Source organism: Oryx dammah, unplaced genomic scaffold (genome assembly GCF_014754425.2).
Source record: "Oryx dammah isolate SB20612 unplaced genomic scaffold, SCBI_Odam_1.1 HiC_scaffold_27, whole genome shotgun sequence".
In the NCBI taxonomy this organism is placed as follows: domain Eukaryota; kingdom Metazoa; phylum Chordata; class Mammalia; order Artiodactyla; family Bovidae; genus Oryx; species Oryx dammah.
In genome coordinates this window covers 125,324,523-125,345,537 of record NW_024070211.1, presented here as the reverse complement: position 1 = coordinate 125,345,537, position 21,015 = coordinate 125,324,523, and the positions used below count along the sequence as shown (strand labels likewise).

The following is a 21,015-nucleotide window of genomic DNA, read 5'->3' as shown; positions in this document are numbered from 1 at the left end:
TTCCATCCCCCACCACCTACTTCTCTTCCTTTTTTGTTACTGGCCCATATGCCTTAATACTCAGAAGTAGAATTATAACTGTTGCATAAAAATGTCTATTTGAAAATTCTACTTCTGACCCTCCTTAGACATTCCTGCTGTGTGGTCCTCTGGGAAAGGACACAGACTTGGAGGGAGAAGGTGAGCTAGTCTTTCATGTTTGGTAAAAGGCAGCATGAAGTGACAAGACATCTGACCAGAGCTTCCGGATAATCCTTTACTTATCCTTTCAAATCCCATGGTTTTATCCAAGGTTTCATCAAACAGCAAGGAATTATGTGATAACTATTCAATAACTGTGGCTTAAAATAATACATTTCTAGCCCTCTTAAATACAAATTTAGACATAGCCCTTTTCTATGTATGACAATATTCTATCATATATTCTAGTCATATTTTTATCATGATAATGGAATCAACAATGCAGTTTTCTCACTGGTAATAAGAACTCAATGAAAATTATAGAACTGTTAATGAAACAAAATCTAAGACTTTAGTTCTTATTTATTTTTGTATATTTCAGGTATTTATTTTCATGTATTTCAATAAAGGCCCTTTGCTTATCTTTTTCCTAATTACTTAAAATAAAATTGATATACCTTTTATATTTTTTCTAGGCCTGTACTTTACATTATAAAATCAGACATTGAGTTTGTTTTGAGTGATGAGACATGGGCTCCTGCTCCAACAGCAATGAGCATTGCTGACCTATGAGGAAGACCACATGCAAAGGAAACAGATTTGGAATGAAATCAGTGTTCACTTGCTCATAAACTGTATTCTCCCAAGATCTCTGGAGAATATGTATACAGTTAAATAGATGCTTTCGGAAGGGTGATGAGATGGCAGAGTAGAAGGACTTGAGCTAATCTTCTCTCACAAAAACACCAAAGAGGCAACTAACTGCTGAACAATCATCCACAGAAAAGATTAGATCCTATGAAAAAAAGGTATTCTACATCTAAAGACATAGAAGAAGCCACAACGAGAGAGTAAGTGTGCTTTTGTGATACAATCAAATCCCATATCCACTGGGTTGGTGACCCACAGACTTGAAACATATTGCAGAGTTTCTCCTAGAGGTCTGAGAATTCTGAGCACCACATCAGGCTTCCCTGCCTAGGGGTCTGGCATCACAAGTAGGAGCCCCCCCATAATTTGGTTTAAAGATCAGCAGGGCTTGACTGTAGAAGCTCCTAGGACTAGGGGAAACAGAGACTCCACTCTTGGAGGGTGGATGCAATGTTTCACATGCACTAGGACCCAGAACAAGGCAGTATCTCCATAGGAACCTGGGCCAAACCTACCTGTGGGTCTTGAAATGTCTCCTTGGAGTTGGCAGAAGTCCCAGAGAAGTCCTCAGTGTGAGCTCTCCAGGAGGTCACCATTTTGGCACTGAGAGTCGGCCCTATCCAACAGCCTGAAGGCTTCAGCGCTGGGATACTCAGAGCAAACAACCAACAAGATGGGAACACAGCCCCACTCATCAACAGAGGTTGGCTAAAGTTGTCCTGAGGCCCCTGGCACAGCCCTGTCCACCACAGGCATAAAATCCAGCACCACCCACCAGTGAGCAGGTACCAGTCCCTCCCAACAGGAAGCCTGCAGAAGCCCCTAGACTAACCTCATCCAACAGGGACAGACAACAGAAGCAAGAAGTATGATCCTACAGCCTGTGGAACATAAATCATTAACACAGAAAGTGAAACAAAATGAGCCATCAGAGAAATATGTTCTAGATGAAGAAACAAGATGAAACCCCAGAAGAACAAGTAAGTGATGTAGAGATAGGTAATCTACCTGAAAGAAAATTCAGAATAATGTTAACAAAGATGATTCAAGAGCTTGGAAAAAGAATGAGGGTATAGACTGAGAAGATATAAGAAATGTTTAGAAAGTGCCAGAAGATTTAAAGAACAGAGATAAAATAACCAAATTAAAAAATACACTAGAAGGAACCAATAGCAGAATAAATGAGGCAAAAGGATGAATAAGTAAATTGGAAGACAGACTGGTAGAAATCACTGCTGCAGAAAAAATAAGGAAAAAAGAATGAAATGACAGCCTAAGTGATTTCTGGGACATTAAACACACCAACATTCCAATTATAGGGGTCCCAGGAAGAGGAGAAAGGGTCTGGGAAGGTATCTGAGGAGATGATAGCTGGAAAAATCCCTAACATGGGAAAGGAAACACTCAAGTCCAGGAAGTGCAGAGTCCCATATAGAATAAACCCAAGGAGGAATGCACAGAGACACATACCAAACTGATGAAACTTTAAGACCGAGAAAATAATTAAAGCAGCAAGGGAAAAGCAACAAATAGCATACAAGGGAATCTGCATAGGGTTATCAGCTGATTTATCAGAAGAAACTCTGCAGTCAGAAGGGAGTGGCATGATATATTTAAAGAGACAAATGGGAAAAACCTACAAGCAAGAATACTCTACCCAACAAGGCCCTTGTTCAGATTTGAAGAAGTCAAGAGCTTTACAGACAAGCAAAAGCTAACAGAATTCAGTACCACCTAACCAGCTTTACAACAATGCTAGAGGAACTTCTCTAGGTGGAGAGGATAAGGCCACAATGGAAAACCTCACCAGCAAAGGCAAACCTAAAGATAGGAAATCATTTGCAAACAAATATGATATCAAAATCAGCAATTGTGAAGGGAATAATGATCAAAACTATGATTTAAGAACTTCCAACAGACAAACATCCAGGATCAAATGGCTTCACTGGCGAATTCTAAAAAATATTTAGAGAAGAGTTAATATCTGTCCTTCTGAAACTATTCCAAAAAACTGCCACAACAACGTATTTTTAAAAAAGAACACCTCACAATCACTTAGGCATGGTTTTCTTCCTTGTCATATCTACCTAACATCTAGCATTACGCTTCAAATATAAATTCCTATTTAAAATCTTTCGGATATGGGCCTACTCTCTGTAATTCAAAATGAAGCCTTTGTGCAGGCCAGTAATGGACTTCTAACACTGGTTTCTACTTTCTTTCCATAAATTATTCATATATATTTCTGTTAGGTATTCATCATGTATTCCAATTTGATCATGCCATTATCCCTCCTAAACAGTGTTGCCCAGTAGATAAACTATAAATTTCTGATAGTATGCAAAGTAGCAAGCACTCTTACTGTCTTCTTTACTATTACTCCTTACAATTTCCATCCCAATAATATAAACGTACTCATTATCTAAGTGTAATGCTTAATTATTGAAACTTAATTATAAAAATCATTGAAGTTTATCCACAATGCTATCATATTTACTTTGTCTTCATTCTCTTGGTTTTGAACTTCCAAGTCTATTTTATAAGTCTTGCTGTTTTTAGTATTAACGCTAGAGAAAATAGAACAAATCGATAGAGGAAAGGGAGGGAGGGAGAAGGTGGATGGTAGAATACATGTAATCATTCATTTCATACATGTAAAGTCTTATGAAATCTGGAGAGAAATCAGAATAAGAAGAATGTGAATATGTATGATTGGTAGAGTCAGACGAGAAAACATTGTTAGCTGTGTTTTGTTGGTATTCTTATGGAATGTTGGGCTGGTTGGGAGCAGCTAAAAGTTATTTTTCCCTGCCAATCTGGAGAGGAGTGGTGAAAAAGCTCCAAATAATGCACAGAGTTACTCACCTTACTGAGCAATACGTGAAGCAGGAACTTTCAGATGTTCAAGCTGGTTTTAGAAAAGGCAGAGGAACCAGAGATTAAATTGCCAACATCCTCTGGATCATCAAAGAGCAGGAGAGTTCCAGAAAAACTATTTCTGCTTTATTGACTATGCCAAAGTCTTTGACTGTGTGGATCACAATAAACTGTGGAAAATTCTGAAAGAGATGGGAATACCAGGCCACCTGACCTGCCTCTTGAGAAACCTGTATGCAGATCAGGAAGCAACAGTTAGAACTGGACGTGGAACAACAGACTGGCTCCAAATAGGAAAAGGAGTACATCAAGGATGTATATTGTCACCCTGCTTATTTACCTTATATGCAGAGTACATCATGAGAAATACTGGGCTGGAAGAAGCACAAGCTGGAATCAAGATTGCTGGGAGAAATATCAATAACCTCAGATATGCAGATGACACCATCCTTATGGCAGAAAGTGAAGAAGAACTAAAGAGCCTCTTGAGGAAAGTGAAAAAGGAGAGTGAAAATATTGGCTTAAAGCTGAACATTCAGAAAACTAAGATCATGGCATCCAGTCCCATCATTTCATGACAGATAGATGGAGAAATAGTGGAAACAGTGGCTGACTTTTACTTTTTTGGGCTCTGAAATCACTGCAGATGGTGATTGCAGCCATAAAATTACAGACACTTACTCCTTGGAAGGAAAGTTATGATCAACCTAGATAGCATATTAAAAAGCAGAGACATTACTTTGCCAACACAGGTCCATCTAGTCAAAGCTATGGTTTTTCCAGTGGTCATGTATGGATGTGAGAGTTGGACTGTGAAGAAAGCTGAGCACCGAAGAACTAATGCTTTTGAATTGTAGTGTTGGAGAAGATACTTGAGAGTCCCTTGGACTGCAAAGAGATCCAACCAGTCCATCCTAAAGGAGATCAGTTCTGGGTGACTGATGTTGAAGCTGAAACTCCAATACTTTGGCCCCCTGATGTGAAGAGCTGACTCATTGGAAAAGACTGTGATGCTGGGAAAGATTAAGGGCCGGAGGAGTAGGCAAGGACAGAGGATGAGATGGTTGGATGGCATCACCAACTCAAGGGACATGGCTTTGGGTGAGCTCCGGGAGTTGGTGATGGACAGGGAGGACTGGCATGCTGCAGTTCATGGGGTCGCAAAGAGTCAGACATGACTTGAGTGACTGAATTGAACTGAAGCTGGATCTTATTTTGGTAATTGATTTTTTTGTTTTATTTAAGATAACAGTGTTGGGTTTAAAATTATAGTCTCTCAGCTCTAACACTGAGAAAGCCATTCTAGACACCAACAGAAACAGATCATCACCAGTTTAAGGAATAGAATTCCCTGAAGTACCCCAAATCTCTTTTCCAAAGACTGGCAAATTCCATCATTAGTGGTTATTATTTTGGATTATATGGCAAACACATGTTAGGATAACAATGACTAATTAAAAATTTTAAAAATTAAAACTGATCTACCATCCTTAGGAAGCCAGTAATCTCTAAAGTTTCAAGGAATGGTAAATATTTAAAAGGGGATAAAGGCAAAGAGGTAAGTCTAGATTCTGGAAAGCTACCTGAAGAGGAGAGGTCATATTTGAATGTGGCATGAAGACTCTAAATACAGGGTGAGTGTAGAACCACAGTGGTGTAAGGAAATAAATAGAGAAGGAAAAGGAACAATAGTCACTTTGTCTACTTTACAGTTTAACCTTAGTGATAAGAATTTGCAAAAGACAACAGTTCACTAAATCTAAGTCGAACTACAAGAATGGAGGATCCCATGCAATTATTTGCTTTTTAACATCACCCATGTACTTCTTAGAATAATATTTTATAAATATATATGAATTTTCTTAGATACTTACGTATTTGAGAAAACACAAGAAGGGAAAATACCCTGGGTTGTGGCAGGAGCCTGAAGTTCTATTTAGCAGAAAAAGAAAACAATTAGTTTGCATCCTTCCCTAACAAATTATAAAATGGCAATTAATGTCCTTTAATGGTCTTTTTTCTGTTATCAGTCTTGTTTAAAAGCCTCCAGAGACTCTCCACAATGAAATCTAAATTCCTTAGCAAGGCATAAGATATACCATACAATCTGATGTTCTTTCTTAGCTCTCTAGTGTCTTCACTGGCTAGTCTTTCATATATATTCTATGAATCAGAGGCACAAAATAACTTACTTCCTAAATGTATCATATTTTCCATGCCTCTGAGCCCTGTTTTGCCATTTTCTCTGTCTGGAGCACCCTATGCCCTCTTTTAACTTATCTTTTTGGTCTCATTCAGCTTATGATAACTCTTCTAGAAAGACTTCTTTGAAACTAAGTAACTGAATATTGGGACTTCCTTCATAGCTCAGTTGTTAAGAAGTCTGCCTGCAATGCAGGAGAAGAAGTCTGCCTGCAATGCAGGAGATCCGGGTTCGATTCCTGGGTTGGCAAGATCCCCTGGAGAAGGAAATGGCAACCCACTCCAGTACTCTTGCCTGGCGAATATCATGGACAGAGGAGCCTGGCAGGCTACAGTCTATGGGGTCTCAAGAGTCAGACATGACTGAGCGACTAAGCACACACAGTGCAAATAAATATTCTTCTCTAGTGATCCTAAAGTATTCTACTAATTTGTATTATAAAACTTATTATGCTATATTGAAATTAGAGGTTTGCTCTTCTGTCTTCCTGATTATGATATAAATCTACAATTATATTCCCAACATTAATTTTTTTGAGAATACTATTTAATTAATGTTTCCTCAAAATTTATTCATTGATTTGTTGGCCACTAATCTTCTCTCACTTGAATATCATCTAATTTGCCTTGTATGTAATCCAGTAAGTTTCCATTACTGGGTTTTATTAAGTTGGTGCAAAAGTAATTGAGGTTTAACATTGAACTTTACAGTTTGATCCTGGAATACATTCTTAAATAAATGTGGTTACAACTGATATACATCATTTTAATGCACGTTTCTCACTTTATTATTTTTTTTTTTTGCTAATTATTTGTTACTTGCTTCTTATTTTAGACTATAAAAATGATGTTAGACAAAAAGCAAATTTGAGCAGTTTTCTTATTTGAGTTCAAAATGGGTCATAAAGCAGGGGAGACAATTCACAACAGCAACATACATTTGGCTCAGGAACTGCTAATGAATGTACACTGCGGTAGTAGTGGTTCAAGAAGTTTTGCAAAGGAGATAAGAGCTTTGAAGATGAGGAGCATAGTGGCTGGCCATTGGAAGCTGACAACCACCAATACAGAGCCATCATCGAAGCTGACCCTCTTACAACTACATGAGAAATTGCCAAAGAACTACATTCCACAGTCATTTGGCATTTGAAGCAAATTGCAAAGGTGAAAAACATTGAAAAGTGAGTGCCTCATGAACTGACCACAAATCAAAAGATCATCATTTTGAAGTGACATCTTCTCTTATTCTGCACAAAACAATGAACCATTTCTCTATGAGACTGTGACATGTGAATAAAAGTGGATGTCATACAACTGTCAATGACTTGCTCAATGGCTGGATGAAGAAGAAGCTCTAAACCACTTCCCAAAGTCAAACTTGCACCAAAAATAAAAAAAGTGATGGTCATTGTTTCATGGTCTGACAACCTTCTGACCCACTGTAGCTTTCTGAATCCCAGCAAAACCATTAAATCTGAGAAGTATGCTTAGGAAATCGATGCTGCAGCTGCTAAGTCACTTCAATTGTGTCCGACTCTGTGTGACCCCATAGATGACAGCCCACCAGGCTCCCCCGTCCCTGGGATTCTCCAGGCAAGAACACTGGAGTGGGTAGCCGTTTCCTTCTCCAATGCGTGAAAGTGAAAAGTGAAAGTGAAGTCACTCAGTCATGTCCGACTCTTTGCAACCCTATGGACTGCAGCCTACCAGGCTCCTCCATCCATGAGATCTTCCAAGCAAGAGTACTGAAGTGGGGTGCCATTGCCTTCTCCACAGGAAATCGATGAGATGCACCAAAAACTGCAACACCTGCAACTGGTATTGGTGAACAGAATAGGCCCAATTCTTATTCACAACACCCAACTGCAATTATTCTCCACAACAATGCCGTACAGCACAACACACAACCAATTCTTCAAAAGTTGAATGAATTAGGCTATGAAGTTTTGCCTCATCTGCCATATTTACCTGACCTCCTGCCAACTGACTACCACTTCAAGCATCTCAACAACTTTTTGCAGGGAAAATGCTTCCGTAACCAGCAGGAGACAGAAAATGCTTTCCAAGAGTTCACTGAATCCTGGAGCATGGATTTTTGCACTACAAAAATAAACCAACTTATTTCTTATTGGCAAAAATATGTTGATTATAATCGCTCCTATTTTGATTAATAAAGATATTCAGTTCAGTTCAGTTGCTCAGTCGTGTCCGACTCTTTGTGACCCTATGAATTGCAGCACGCCAGGCCTCCCTGTCCATCACCACCTCCCAGAGTTAACCCAAACTCATGTCCATCAAGTCGGTGATGCTATCCAGCCGTCTCATCCTCTGTCGTCCCCTTCTCCTCTTGCCCCCATTCCCTCCCAGCATCAGAGTCTTTTTCAATGAGTCAACTCTTCGCATGAGGTGGCCAAAGTACTGTGCTTGAGCCTAATTATAATGATTTAAATTTCATGGTCTGAAACCGCAATTGCTTTTGTACCACATCATGCGAAGTGTTGACTCATTGAAAAGACCCTGATGCTGGGAGGGATTGGGGGCAAGAGGAGAAGGGGACGACAGAGGATGAGATGGCCGGATGTCATCACCGACTCGATGGACCTGAGTCTGGGTAAACTCCAGGAGTTGGTGATGGACAGGGAGGCCTGGCATGTTGCAGTTCATGGGGTTGCAAAGAGTGGGACATGACTGAGCGACTGAACTGAACTGAACTGAATAGTAAAGATTCTGGACACAGGTGATAGGAAGTTTTTACATAGATCTCTTGCCTGGCAAATCTCATGGACGTAGGAGCCTGGTAGGCTGCAGTCCATTGGATGGCTAGGAGTCAGACATGACTGAGTGATTACACTTTCACTTTTCACTTTCATGTATTGGAGAAGGAAATGGCAACCCACTCCAGTATTCTTGTTTGGAGAATCCCAGGGATGGGGGAGCCTAGTGGGCTGCCATCTATGAGGTTGCACAGAGTCGGACATGACTGAAGTGACTCAGCAGCAGCAGCAGCTACAGGCACAGTGGATTTAGTGTTTGTTAATTATACAAATGTAGAAATGAATAAAAATTTTAGACAGAAAGTGATGGATATAGAAAAGTATTAGAAATTAGAGCCTGTGCAAAGTCAAGTTTAAGAGGTAATTCTTGTTTCTTCCAATGAATGAGTAACAAATAGGTAACAATGATGTATATAAAAAGTGTTACTTAAATCCTATGGACCTTTTTGAGTTTGTGTAGATATATTTGTTGTGTGTGTTCATATTTTGAGAAGTAGTACTTCAATTTAAGATTTCAAAGAACTGAGAAATTAAGTGTGAGGGTAATACAATTTTAAAAGCAAAATAAAAAACTCTTCTATGGTTTTCATTAATAAGCTAGAGTAAATAGAAATATTTTTGTAGAGTGCTGTATAAAACATTATAGCTATCTTCTTTAAAAAGCTAAGGTTTCAAGGAGGAAAGAGAAGTCTTTTAGAGTAAAAAACTGGGGGAACGTAAATATAGAACTATAAGGAAATGTTGAAGCTGATGCCTACTCTCTACCCATCGGTCATAACTGCAAACTTAATGGAGAGCCAGGGAATTAAAATATATCATGCTCAAATCATATGGGAAATTGAAACTTAGAGCTTGTAAAAACATATTGGATCCCACAGAGCTACAGTATTGGTGAAAGAGTTGTTTAAAAAAAAAAATTCATGGCACAGAGATGCACATGATACCAAGGCACAAACACATTATGCCTTGGTATCAGTGTGGAAGAGGGAGAAAAGGAGAAAATAAAAATATATCTTAATAATTCACAACCATAGATTATCTCTTATGTGATTTTCAGGTGCAAATTCACTGTATGGGCCATAAAACTTCAAATGAGAAATTAATTTAAAATGAACTTCTAGTTATAGCCCTTCCAGATGCCTAGCAGAAGCATATTAAAAAATTAACAACTTCTAGTACTGTACATATTTAATGTGTTCAGTTTGAGTTTCCACATAGTAATACATCATATCAAAGTACAGAATTCTGTCATAAATGAACTAACACATAAAATACATCCCTGTAATACACATAGACAAATATAAAAAAAATTAATGTGCCTGTTATCAGGAAAAAGAAATAATAAAATTAGACCTCAAAAATTTCATATATCTGAATTATCAGATATATAAAATATATGCATTTCATGTTTAAATACACAAAGAAGTAATTGGAAACCATAGAACTTATTAAAAAATCCAGTCAAATCTGGAAAATGAGAAATTTTAAAATGTATAAAATATATTTTACATATTAATAAATATATATTAAATAAATATAAAATACATATTTATAATATATACAATGTATATGTTTATTCTAATAAAATAAAAGTGCATTGAATTAATACAATAGTAAAATAGATATAACTGAAGAAAGAATGGTTGAAATGGAAGAAAAACTAAGAAATTAACCAGAATGCTATAGAAAAATGAAAAATATAGTGGTTTTTAGAGGACATATAAGTAGAAAGGTAAATACACACACACAGACACATGCATACACATACGTATATATTGGGAATTTTAGAGAAAAAAATAAAATGAGAAGAGGCAATATAGGAGAGAAATATAGCTGATACATATCTGAAACTGCTCATCATAGTGATACTAAAATGAAACAAGATCTTAAAAGCAGCCTGTGGGGTGTGTGTGTGTGTGTGTGTGTGTGTGTGTGTGTGGCAGGGGGTGGGAAGGTCAGGGAGATGGATGATCACTTACATGAAATTAAGTAGAATGGAATGTAGATAATTTAAGTAGAACAATCTTTTTAAAGTGCTAAAAAAAATAATAATAACTGAGAACTGGTATACCCAGCCATAATTAATTAATCCTATAACAAGTAAAATATAGTTCTATCAAATAAAATCAGAGTTTACTAGCAAAATATATTCATTAATGACATTTCTAAAGAATTGATATACTTTAGGAAGAATGAAGGTGATTCCATAAAGTATGAAATGCAAAAAGGAATGATGAACAACAACAAAATAATAAATATCTGAGTAAATATAAATAAAACTTGACTGTATGAAAAAGAGGAGAGTAGTTTAATTTTGAATGTTTTACCAGATAAACTATTAGATAAATATGGGATTGTGATTAGAAGTAAAATATATCCACTTTGAAATATTCTAACTTTAAGTATGTATGTTAAAATTTAAGGATAATTGTCAAAAGAAATATAGTATATAATTTCTAAAACAGTATAGGGAAAACTGTATTTAAAATACATTTAATATTCTAAATGAAAGGAAGAAATAAGGAACTTTTAAAAATATATAATATGCTTAATTTAAACATATATATTACCTATATATTAAAAAAGAGAATTGACTTCAAGCAAAGGAAGGAAAAATCTCCCAAAGATCTATAATTAACATAAATATAACTAGTTTACTTCAGTTAAAAATCAGAAATGCTAATACTTAATAACATGAAGGAAAACCCAGAAATATTTTTAAGAGCTACATATAAACACTAAAGATTGAAAGTGTATACAACTATATTAACATTAGACCAAGTGAATTTAAAACAGAAAATATGACTCATGATAAAGGTCACTACATAATATAAGAGACTCAGTTTACCAATATAAACCTGGATCTGGCCCAGATGTTTAAGCTGGGTTTAGAAAGGGCAGAGGAACCAGAGATCAAATTGCCAACATTCACTGGATCATTGAAAAAGCAAGAGAGTTCCAGAAAAACATCTACTTCTGTTTAATTGACTCGGCCAAAGCATTTGACTGTGTGGGTCACAACAAACTGGAAAATTCTTATAGAGTTGGGAATACCAGACCACATTCCCTGCCTCCTGAGAAATCTGTATGCAGGTAAAGAAGCAACTACAATTAGACAACTAGCCAATCTGATCACATGGACCATAGCCTAACTCAATGAACCTAAGCCATGCTGTGTGGAGCCACTCAAGACAGACGGGTCATGGTGGAGAGGTCTGAAAGAGTGTGGTCCACTGGAGAAGGGAATGGTAAACCACTTCACTTGCCTTGAGAACCCCATGAACAGTATGAAAGGGCAAAAAGATAGGACACTGAAAGATGAACTCCCCACGTCGGTAGGTGCCCAATATGCTACTGGAGATCAGTGGAGAAATAACTCCAGAAAGAATGAAGGGATGTGGCCAAAGCAAAAACAACACCCAGTTGTGAATGTGACTGGTGATAGAAGCAAGGTCCAATGTTGTAAAGAGCAATATTGCATAGGAACCTGGAATGTTAGGTCCATGAATCAAGGCAGATTGGAAGTGATCAAACAGGAGATAAAAGAGTGAACGTTGACTTGGACATCACCAGAAGGTCAACCAAAATCAGATTGATTATATTCTTTGCAGCCAAAGATGGAGAAGCTCTATACAGTCAGCAAAAACAAGACCAGGAGCTGACTGCAGCTCAGATCATGAACTCCTTCCTGCCAAATTCAGAATTAAATTGAAGACAGTGGGGGTAAACCACTAGACCATTCAGGTATGACCTAAATCAAATCTCTTATGATTATACAGTGAGAGTGAGAAATATATAAGGGACTAGATCTGATAGACAGAGTACCTGATGAACTGTAGACAGAGGTTCATGACATTGTACAGGAGAAGGGATCAAGACCATCCCCAAGAAACAGAAGTGCAAAAAACCAAAATGGCTGTCTGAGGAGGCCTTATAAATAACTATGAAAAGAAGAGAAATGAAAAGCAAAGGAGAAAAGGAAAGATATAAGCATCTGAATGCAGAGTTCCAAGGAATAGCAAGGAGAGATAAGAAAGCCTTAGTCAGCGATCAATGCAAAGAAATAGAAGAAAACAATAGAATGGAAAAGACTAGAGATCTTTTCAAGAAAATTAGAGATACCAAGGGAATATTTCATGCAAAGATGGGCTCCATAACAGACAGAAATGGTATGGACCTAACAGAAGCAGAAGATATTAAGAAGAGGTGGCAAGAATACACAGAAGAACTGTGTAAAAAAGATCTTCACGACCCAGATAATTACGATGGTGTGATCACTTACCTAGAGCCAGACATCCTGGACTGTAAGTGAAGTGGGCCTTAGAAAACATCACTACAGGGGGGTTCATGTTTTGGGAACACATGTACACCCGTGGTGGATTCATGTCAATGTATGGCAAAATCAATACAGAATTGTAAAGTAAAATAAAAAATAAATTAAAAAAAAGAAAAAACAAAAAAGAAAACATCACTACAAACAAAGCTAGTGGAGGTGATGGAATTCCAGTTGAGCTATTTCAAATCCTGAAAGATGATGCTCTGAAAGTGCTGTACTCAATATGCCAGCAAATTTGGAAAACTCAGCAGTGGCCACAAGACTGAAAAGGTCAGTTTTCATTCCAATCCCAAAGAAAGGCAATGTCAAAGAATGCTCAAACTACCACACAATTGGACTCATCTCAAACGCTAATAAAGTAATGCTCAAAATTCTCCAAGTCAAGATTCAGCAATACATGAACCGTGAACTTCCAGATGTTCAAGCTGGTTTAGAAAAGGCAGAGGAACCAGAGTTCAAATTGCCAACATTTGCTGGATCATCGGAAAAGCAAGAGAGTTCCAGAAAAACATCTATTTCTGCTTTATTTACTATGCCAAAGCCTTTGACTGTGTGGATCACAATAAACTGTGGAAAATTCTGAAAGAGGTGGGAATATCAGACCACCTGACCTGCCTCTTGAGAAGCCTGTATGCAGGTCAGGAAGCAACAGTTAGAACTGGACATGGAACAACAGACTGGTTCCAAATAGGAAAAAGAGTACGTCAAGGCTGTATACTGTCACCCCGCTAATTTTCCTTATATGCAGAGTACATCATGAGAAACGCTGGGCTGGATGAAGCACAAGCTGGAATCAAGATTGCTGGGAGAAATATCAATAACCTCAGATATGCAGATGACACCACCCTTTTATGGCAGAAATTGAAGAAGAACTAAAGAGCCTCTTGAGGAAACTGAAAGAGGAGAGTGAAAAAGTTGGTTTAAAGCTCAACATTCAGAAAACTAAGATCATGGCACACAGCCCCATCACTTCATGGCAGATAGATGGGGAAACAGTGGAAACAGTGGCTGACTTCATTTTTTTGATTGCAGCCATAAAATTAAAAGATGCTTACTCCTTGGAAGGAAAGTTATGACCAACCTCGACAGCATATTAAAAAGCAGAGACATCCTTTGTCAACAAAGGTCCATCTAGTCAAGGCCATGGTTTTTTCCAGTAGTTATGTATGGTGTGAGAATTGGACTATAAAGAAAGCTGAGCACACACACACAAAAAAAATGATGCTTTTGAACTGTGGTGTTGGAGAAGACTCTTGAGAGTCCCTTGGCTTGCAAGGAGATCCAACCAGTCCATCCTAAAGGAGATCAGTCCTGAATATTCATTGTAAGGACTGATATTGAAGCTGAAACTCCAATACTTTGGCCACCTGATGCTAAGAGCTTACTCATTGGGAAAGACTCTCATTCTGAAAAAATAGAAGGTGGAAGGAGAAGAGGATGACAGAGATGAGATGGTTGGCATCACTGACTCAATGGGGATGAGTTTGCGTAAGCTCCGGGAGTTGGTGATGGAAACAGAAGTGTGGCCTGTTGCCGTCCATGGGGTTGCAAAGAGTCAGACACGACTGAGAGACTGCAGTGAACTGAAATTAATCACTGTTCTAAACCACACTAACAAATGGGATAAAATCCATGTGAAGATCTAAATAGATGAAGAAAAAGCTTCTGACAAAATTCAACATGCATTTATGATAAAAACTTTCCATAAAGTGGGCATGGAAGGAATCTACCTCAAAAAATAAAGGACATATAAGACAAATTCATAGCAAACCTCATTCTCAGTGGTGAAAAATTGAAAGTATTTCCTCTGAGATCAAGAACAAGACAAGGATGTACACTCTTTTCACTTTTATTCACAGAGATATGGAAGACCTAGCCACAGCAATTAGAAGAGAAAAATAAAAGGATTCCAAATTGGAAAATAAGTCAAACTATCATGGTTTGCAGATGACATGATGCTATATACAGAAAATCCTATTTGCTACCAGAAAACTAGTAGTTGATCCCTAGTAGGGCTCAATGAATTTGGAAAAGTTGCAAGATGCAAAACTAATGCACAGAAATATCTTGCATTCCTATACAGTAGCAACAACAGATCAAAAAGAGAAATTAATGAAACAATCCCAAGTACCATCACATCAAAAAGAGTAAAATACCTAATAATAAAGGTACCTAAGGAGGCAAAGGCTTCCGTGGTGGCTCAGACAGTAAAGAATCTTCCCGCAATGTGGGAGACCCAGGTTCAATCCCTGGGTCAGGAATATCCCTTGGAGAAGGGATTGGCAACCCATTCTAGTATCCTTGCCTGGAGAATTCCATGGAAGAGGAGCTTGGCAGGCTACAGTCTGTGCTGTTGCAAAGAGTCAGACATGACTGAGCAAATTTTTGTTGGTCTGTCTAAGGAGGCAAAAGACCTGATGCAGAAAACTAAAACACTGATGAAAAAAACCAAAGATGACACGAGGAGAGATGCCATGTTCTTTGGTTGGAAGAATCAGTACAGTCAAAATGACTATATCACCTAAAGTTAACTACATGAAAGTGAAGTTGCTCAGTCGTGTCCAACTCTTTGCGACCCCATGGACTGTAGCCGACCAGGCTCCTCTGTCCATGGGATTTTCCAGGCAATAGTACTGGAGTGGATTGCCATTTCCTTCTCCAAGGAATCTTCCCAACCCAGGGATCAAACCCGAGTCTCCTACATCGTAGACAGACGCTTTACCGTCTGCAATCTCAGCCAAAGGCCGAGAAGCAATTAGTTAACTACAGATTCAATGAAATCCGTGTCAAATTGCCAATGACATTTTTCATAGAATTAAAACAAACTTTTACAATTTGTATAGAAATACAAAGACCCTGAGTAGCCAAAGCAATACTGAAAAACAAGAGCTTGAGGAATCAGGTGGCCTTGTTTCAGACTATGCTACAAAGCAACTGTCAACAAAACAGTATGGTATGGTACTGGCACAAAAATAGATCAATGGAACAGATAGCTCAGATATAAACCCACACACTCATGGCCACCTAATCTATGACAAAGGAGGTAAGAATATACAATGGTAGAAAAGACAGTCTCTATAATAAGTGATACTGGAAAAATTGGACACATATATGTAGAAGATTGAAATTAGAACACTCCCTAACACCAAACAAGGAAATAAACTCAAAGTCAGTTAAAGACATATAAATAAAGCAGGATACTATAAAAACTCTTAGAGGAAACATTGGCAGACATTCACTGACATAAATCACAGAAAAATCTTTGTTGATCTACCTCTTACAGTAATGGAAAGAAAAACAAATGAACAACAACAAAATAAATGGGACCTGATTTGACTTAAAAGATTTTAAGCTTTTAAACTTAAAATATTTTTCATTAACAAAACAAAAAGACAGCTGTCAGAGTGGGATAAAATACCTTCAAATAAAGCAAGCAACAGGGATTAATCTTACACACACACACACACACACACACACACACACACCCGTCAAGGAGCTCATTAAAAGAAAAAATAGAAAAATGGTTGTAATGGTCATCATTAAAAAGTGTACAATAATAAACGGTGAGGATGATGTGGGAAAAAATGAGCCCTACTACATTGTACTCCCTCTGAGTGCAAAGAGATCAAGCCAGTCAATCCTAAAGGAAATCAATCCTGAATATTCACTGGAAATTCTGAGCAAACTCTGGGGATAGCAGAGGACAGAAGATCCTGGTATGTTATAGTCCATGAGGTTGCAGAGTCAGACATGACTTAGTGGCTAAACAACAATACTTTTTGTGGGGACTGGCACAGTCACTAGGGAAGAACAGTATCGAGGTTTCTTAAAAAATTAAAATAGATTTACTATTTGATCAAGCAACCCCTCTCCTGAGCAGATATCCAGAGAAAGCCATTATTCAAAAAGATACATTCACCCCAGTGTTCACTGCAGTTCTACTTACAATAGCCAGGAAATGGAAGCAACCCAAATATTCATCAAATGATCAATGGATAAAGAAGATGTAGTATATATATATATATATATACACAATTGAATATTACTCAGTGATAAAAAGAAATAAAATAATTCCATTTGCAGCAACATGGATGGACCTAGAGATTGTCATACTAAGTAAAGTCAAACCTAGAGAGACAAATTTCATACGATATTGCTTATATATTGAATCTAAAAAAAAAAAATTGTACAAATGAACATTGTAAAAAAAAACAAATAGAGTCACAAATTTAGAAAACACATGGTTACCAGTGGTAAAAGGTAGGAAAGGGATAACTTGGGAGACTTAACATATACACAGTATTGTATTCAAAACAGATAACTAAAAAGGACCTACTGTATAGCACAAAGAACTCAGTACTCTGTGATGTGCAAAGGCCTATATGGGAAAAGAATCCAAATAAGAGCAGATATATATATATATATTTGTATAACTGATTCACTTTGCTGTATACTAGAAAGTAATAAATAGTAAATCAACTATATTCAATAAAAATTTAAAAAACAATAGTTCTCAAGCAAACTGTTGTTCATGTTGAGGAGAAAGGAAGCAGGGACTATAATATAGTTTTACACTGAGAGGACTGAAAGGAACACTACTGGTACTGGGTTGCTCTAGGTTCTGAAAGTAAAAGAGAGCTACAAATTATACTTGAAGTGAGGTATGGGAGTAGAGAGACCTTTTCTTACCAGAAGGCTGTTTGTGATCCTATTCATCCTATCCCCTTTATGCAGAAATAATTGTGGTTTCCTTTACTTGCTTCCTGCTAATATATAGGCCTAACTATATTTGCCACTTCATGGAAAATATATGGGGAAAATGTGGAAATAGTGTCAGATTTCATTTTCTTGGTCTCCAAAATCAATGCAGACAGTGACTGCAGCCATGAAATTAAAGACACTTGCTCGTTGGAAGAATAGCTATGGCAAACATAGACAGTGTATTAAAAAGCAGGGACATCACTTGGCCGACAAAAGTCCATATAGTCAAAGTTACAGTTTTTCTGATAGTCATGTATGGATGTAAGAGTTGGACCATAAAGAAGGCTGAGTGCTGAAAAATTTATGCTTTTGAACTGTGGTGCTGGAGAAGACTCTTGAAAGTCCCTTGGACAGCAAGGAGATTAAATCAGTCAATCCTAAGGAGATCAACCCTGAATATTCACTGGAAGGACTGATGCTGAAGCTGAAGACCCAATACTTTGGCCACCTGATGTGAAGAGATGATACATTGGAAAAGACCCTGATGCTGGGAAAGATTGAGGGCAAGAGGAGAAAGCGGCTACAGAGGATGTGATGGTTGGATGGCATCACCGACTCAAACTCAGGGAGATAGTGAAGGACAGGGAAGCCTGGCATGCTGCAGTTCATGGGTTGGAGCAGAGTTGGACATGACTTAGAGACTGAACAACAACAACTGAGAACATAAAGTTTGAAGCAGAAGAGAAAAATTTTAAAACTCACTTAATAAGAACTCAGCAATAATTGGGCTGAGAACTACATATGACACTCTCAAAAGCAAAACTGATGAAAGACTCAAGTTATGTCTATTCACTCATATTGCCTATGGCTGATTTCCAGCCTAACTGGCAGAGTTAAATAGTTCCAAGAAAGACTTTATGACTGCCAACACATGAATTAAAACATTACATCTCTCACAGAATGTTTTTTGATATATCTGTGAAACGTTTGAAAACAATGCTGTGGGCTTCCCTGGTGGCCCAGTGGTAAAGAATACACCCATCAATGCAGGAGACATGGGTTTGATCCCTGGTCAGATTCCACATGTCATGGAGCAACTAAGCCCATGTGCCATGACTATTAAGCATGTGCTCTAGAGCCCAGGAACTACTGAGTCCATATACAGGAGCTACCAAAGCCTGTGTACCCTAGAGCCCAAGCTCTGCAACAAGAGAAGCCACTGCAATGAGAAGCTTGTGCATTGAGACCAGAGAGTACTACCTCATTGCACAACTAGAGAAAAGCCCATGCAGCAATGAAGAGCCAGCACAGCCAAAAATGAATAAATAAATAAAATTATTACAAAAAAATACATGGATGCATATTTGGCCATGAAGAAAACTGAACTTCAATGAAGAGAGATTCAAGGGCTCTATTTTTCTGATATTAATTTAAAGAAAATAAAAATAATAAACACCCAAATTATTTACTAGAAATTTAAAAATATACACACATATAGATGCTTTATTGAAAAATAATGTGAGGGAAAGTAAAAAATATATATATAAACCAATAAAAAGCAGAACACTTTACAGCACAAGATATATTATTGAGCTATATGAAAAGAAAATGTCTATCATAGAGGCTATTATTATAATGGAATTACAAAACAAAATCCTGCAATCTTGTAAGACAGAGTTAAAAACTTGGTTAAGAATGTTCTGTCTGTATCTTTGTGGAAAAATTAATGTCTGACTTCTTTAGCCTATTAAACTTAAATTTCCTTATTTCTTTTTATTGAAGTATAATTGATTTATAATATTTCATTAGTTTCAGGTATACAGTAAAGTAATCCAGCTATATATATTTCTTCAGATTATATTCCACTCTATATTACAAAACAGTGAATAAAATTTCCTGTGCTATACAGGAAATCCTTGTTGCTTATTTTATGTATAATGGTTTGTATCTATTAATCTCATACTTTAAATTTGTCCCTCCTCCCTCCCTCTCCCCATTGAAAACCATAAATATATTTTCTACATTTGTGAGACTGTTGCTGTTTTGTACATAGAACTGCTTTTGCTGGATCCCATAGATTTTGTATGGTTTTGATTTCATTTTTGTCTCAAAGTATTTTCTGATTTCTTCTTTGATTTCATCATTGATCCACTGGTTTTTTAGTATGATGCTGTTTAGTTTCCATTAGTTGTCATTCTTTTCCCATTTTTCTTTCTGTGGTTGAGGTCTGGCTTCATGTCATTGTGGTCAGAAAATATGCTTGAAATAATATCTATTCTCTCAAATTTGTTGAATATTGTTTGGTTACCTTAGTGTGTAGTCTATCCTAGGGAGTGTTCCATACATGATTGGAAAGAATGTCTATTCACTTTTTTTTTTTTTTGAACGTTGTAACCTGTAGATGTCAATTAAGTCAAACCTATCTATTGTATCATGTCTGTTGCCTTATTTGATATTCTGAGAAGAAAAAAAATATGTGAATTAAATAATCTAGTTTTAATATGTCAAGGAACAAATTAAAGAAGAACAACCTAAGCACAACAGGTGAAAAGACAAATATCAGTGTGGAAACAGAGCCTCAAAAGAAAATAGGAAAGATTAGTAAATACTCTGTCTTAAAAAGGGAGGTGGGAAGGGGTTTCAGGATGGGAAACACGTGTACACCCATGGCAGATTCATGTTGATATATGGCAAAACCAATACAATATTGTAAAGTAATTAGCTTCCAATTAAATAAATTTAAATTTAAAAAATTAACAAAATAGACAAACATTTAGCTAGACTTAACAGAAAAAAGGAGAAAAGACTCAAAATCAGAAATGAAAAAGGAAATATTAAAATTAATACCACATAAAGTCAAAGGATAATAAACTATCATGAATAATTATATCCCAACAAATTAGATAACCTAGGGGGAAAAAAAGGATAAATTCTTACAAACATCCAACCTGCCAAGGTGGAATTATTTAAAAAAAAAGAAAGAAACAGAAAATCTGAGATATTACTAGCAAGGAGATTGAATATGCAATTAAAAAACATTCCAGCAAAGAAAAGTCCAGGACCAGATAGTTTCACTGGTGAATTGACCAAACATCTAAAGACAAATTAATAATTGTTGTTTAGTCGCCATGACTGACTGTTGTAGTCAATGGAATGCACCACATCAGGTTTCCTTGTCCTTGACCATCTCCCAGAGCTTGTTCAAACTCATGTTTATTGAGTTGGTGATGCCATCCAACCATCCCATTCTCTGTCGCCCCCTTTTCCTCCTGCCTTCAATCTTTATGAGCATCA

At 37.1% G+C, this 21,015-nt stretch overlaps 1 protein-coding gene across 1 annotated transcript in view; it reads right to left on the bottom strand.

Annotated features, from left to right (window-relative positions):
• FSIP2 (fibrous sheath interacting protein 2) overlaps nucleotides 1-21,015 on the bottom strand; it is a 138,260-nt gene that overhangs the window by 50,742 nt on the left and 66,503 nt on the right. The window contains exon 14 of the mRNA XM_040227942.1: nucleotides 5,583-5,640. Coding sequence (XP_040083876.1) covers nucleotides 5,583-5,640 — 58 coding nt within the window. The remainder of the gene's footprint in view (nucleotides 1-5,582; nucleotides 5,641-21,015) is intronic.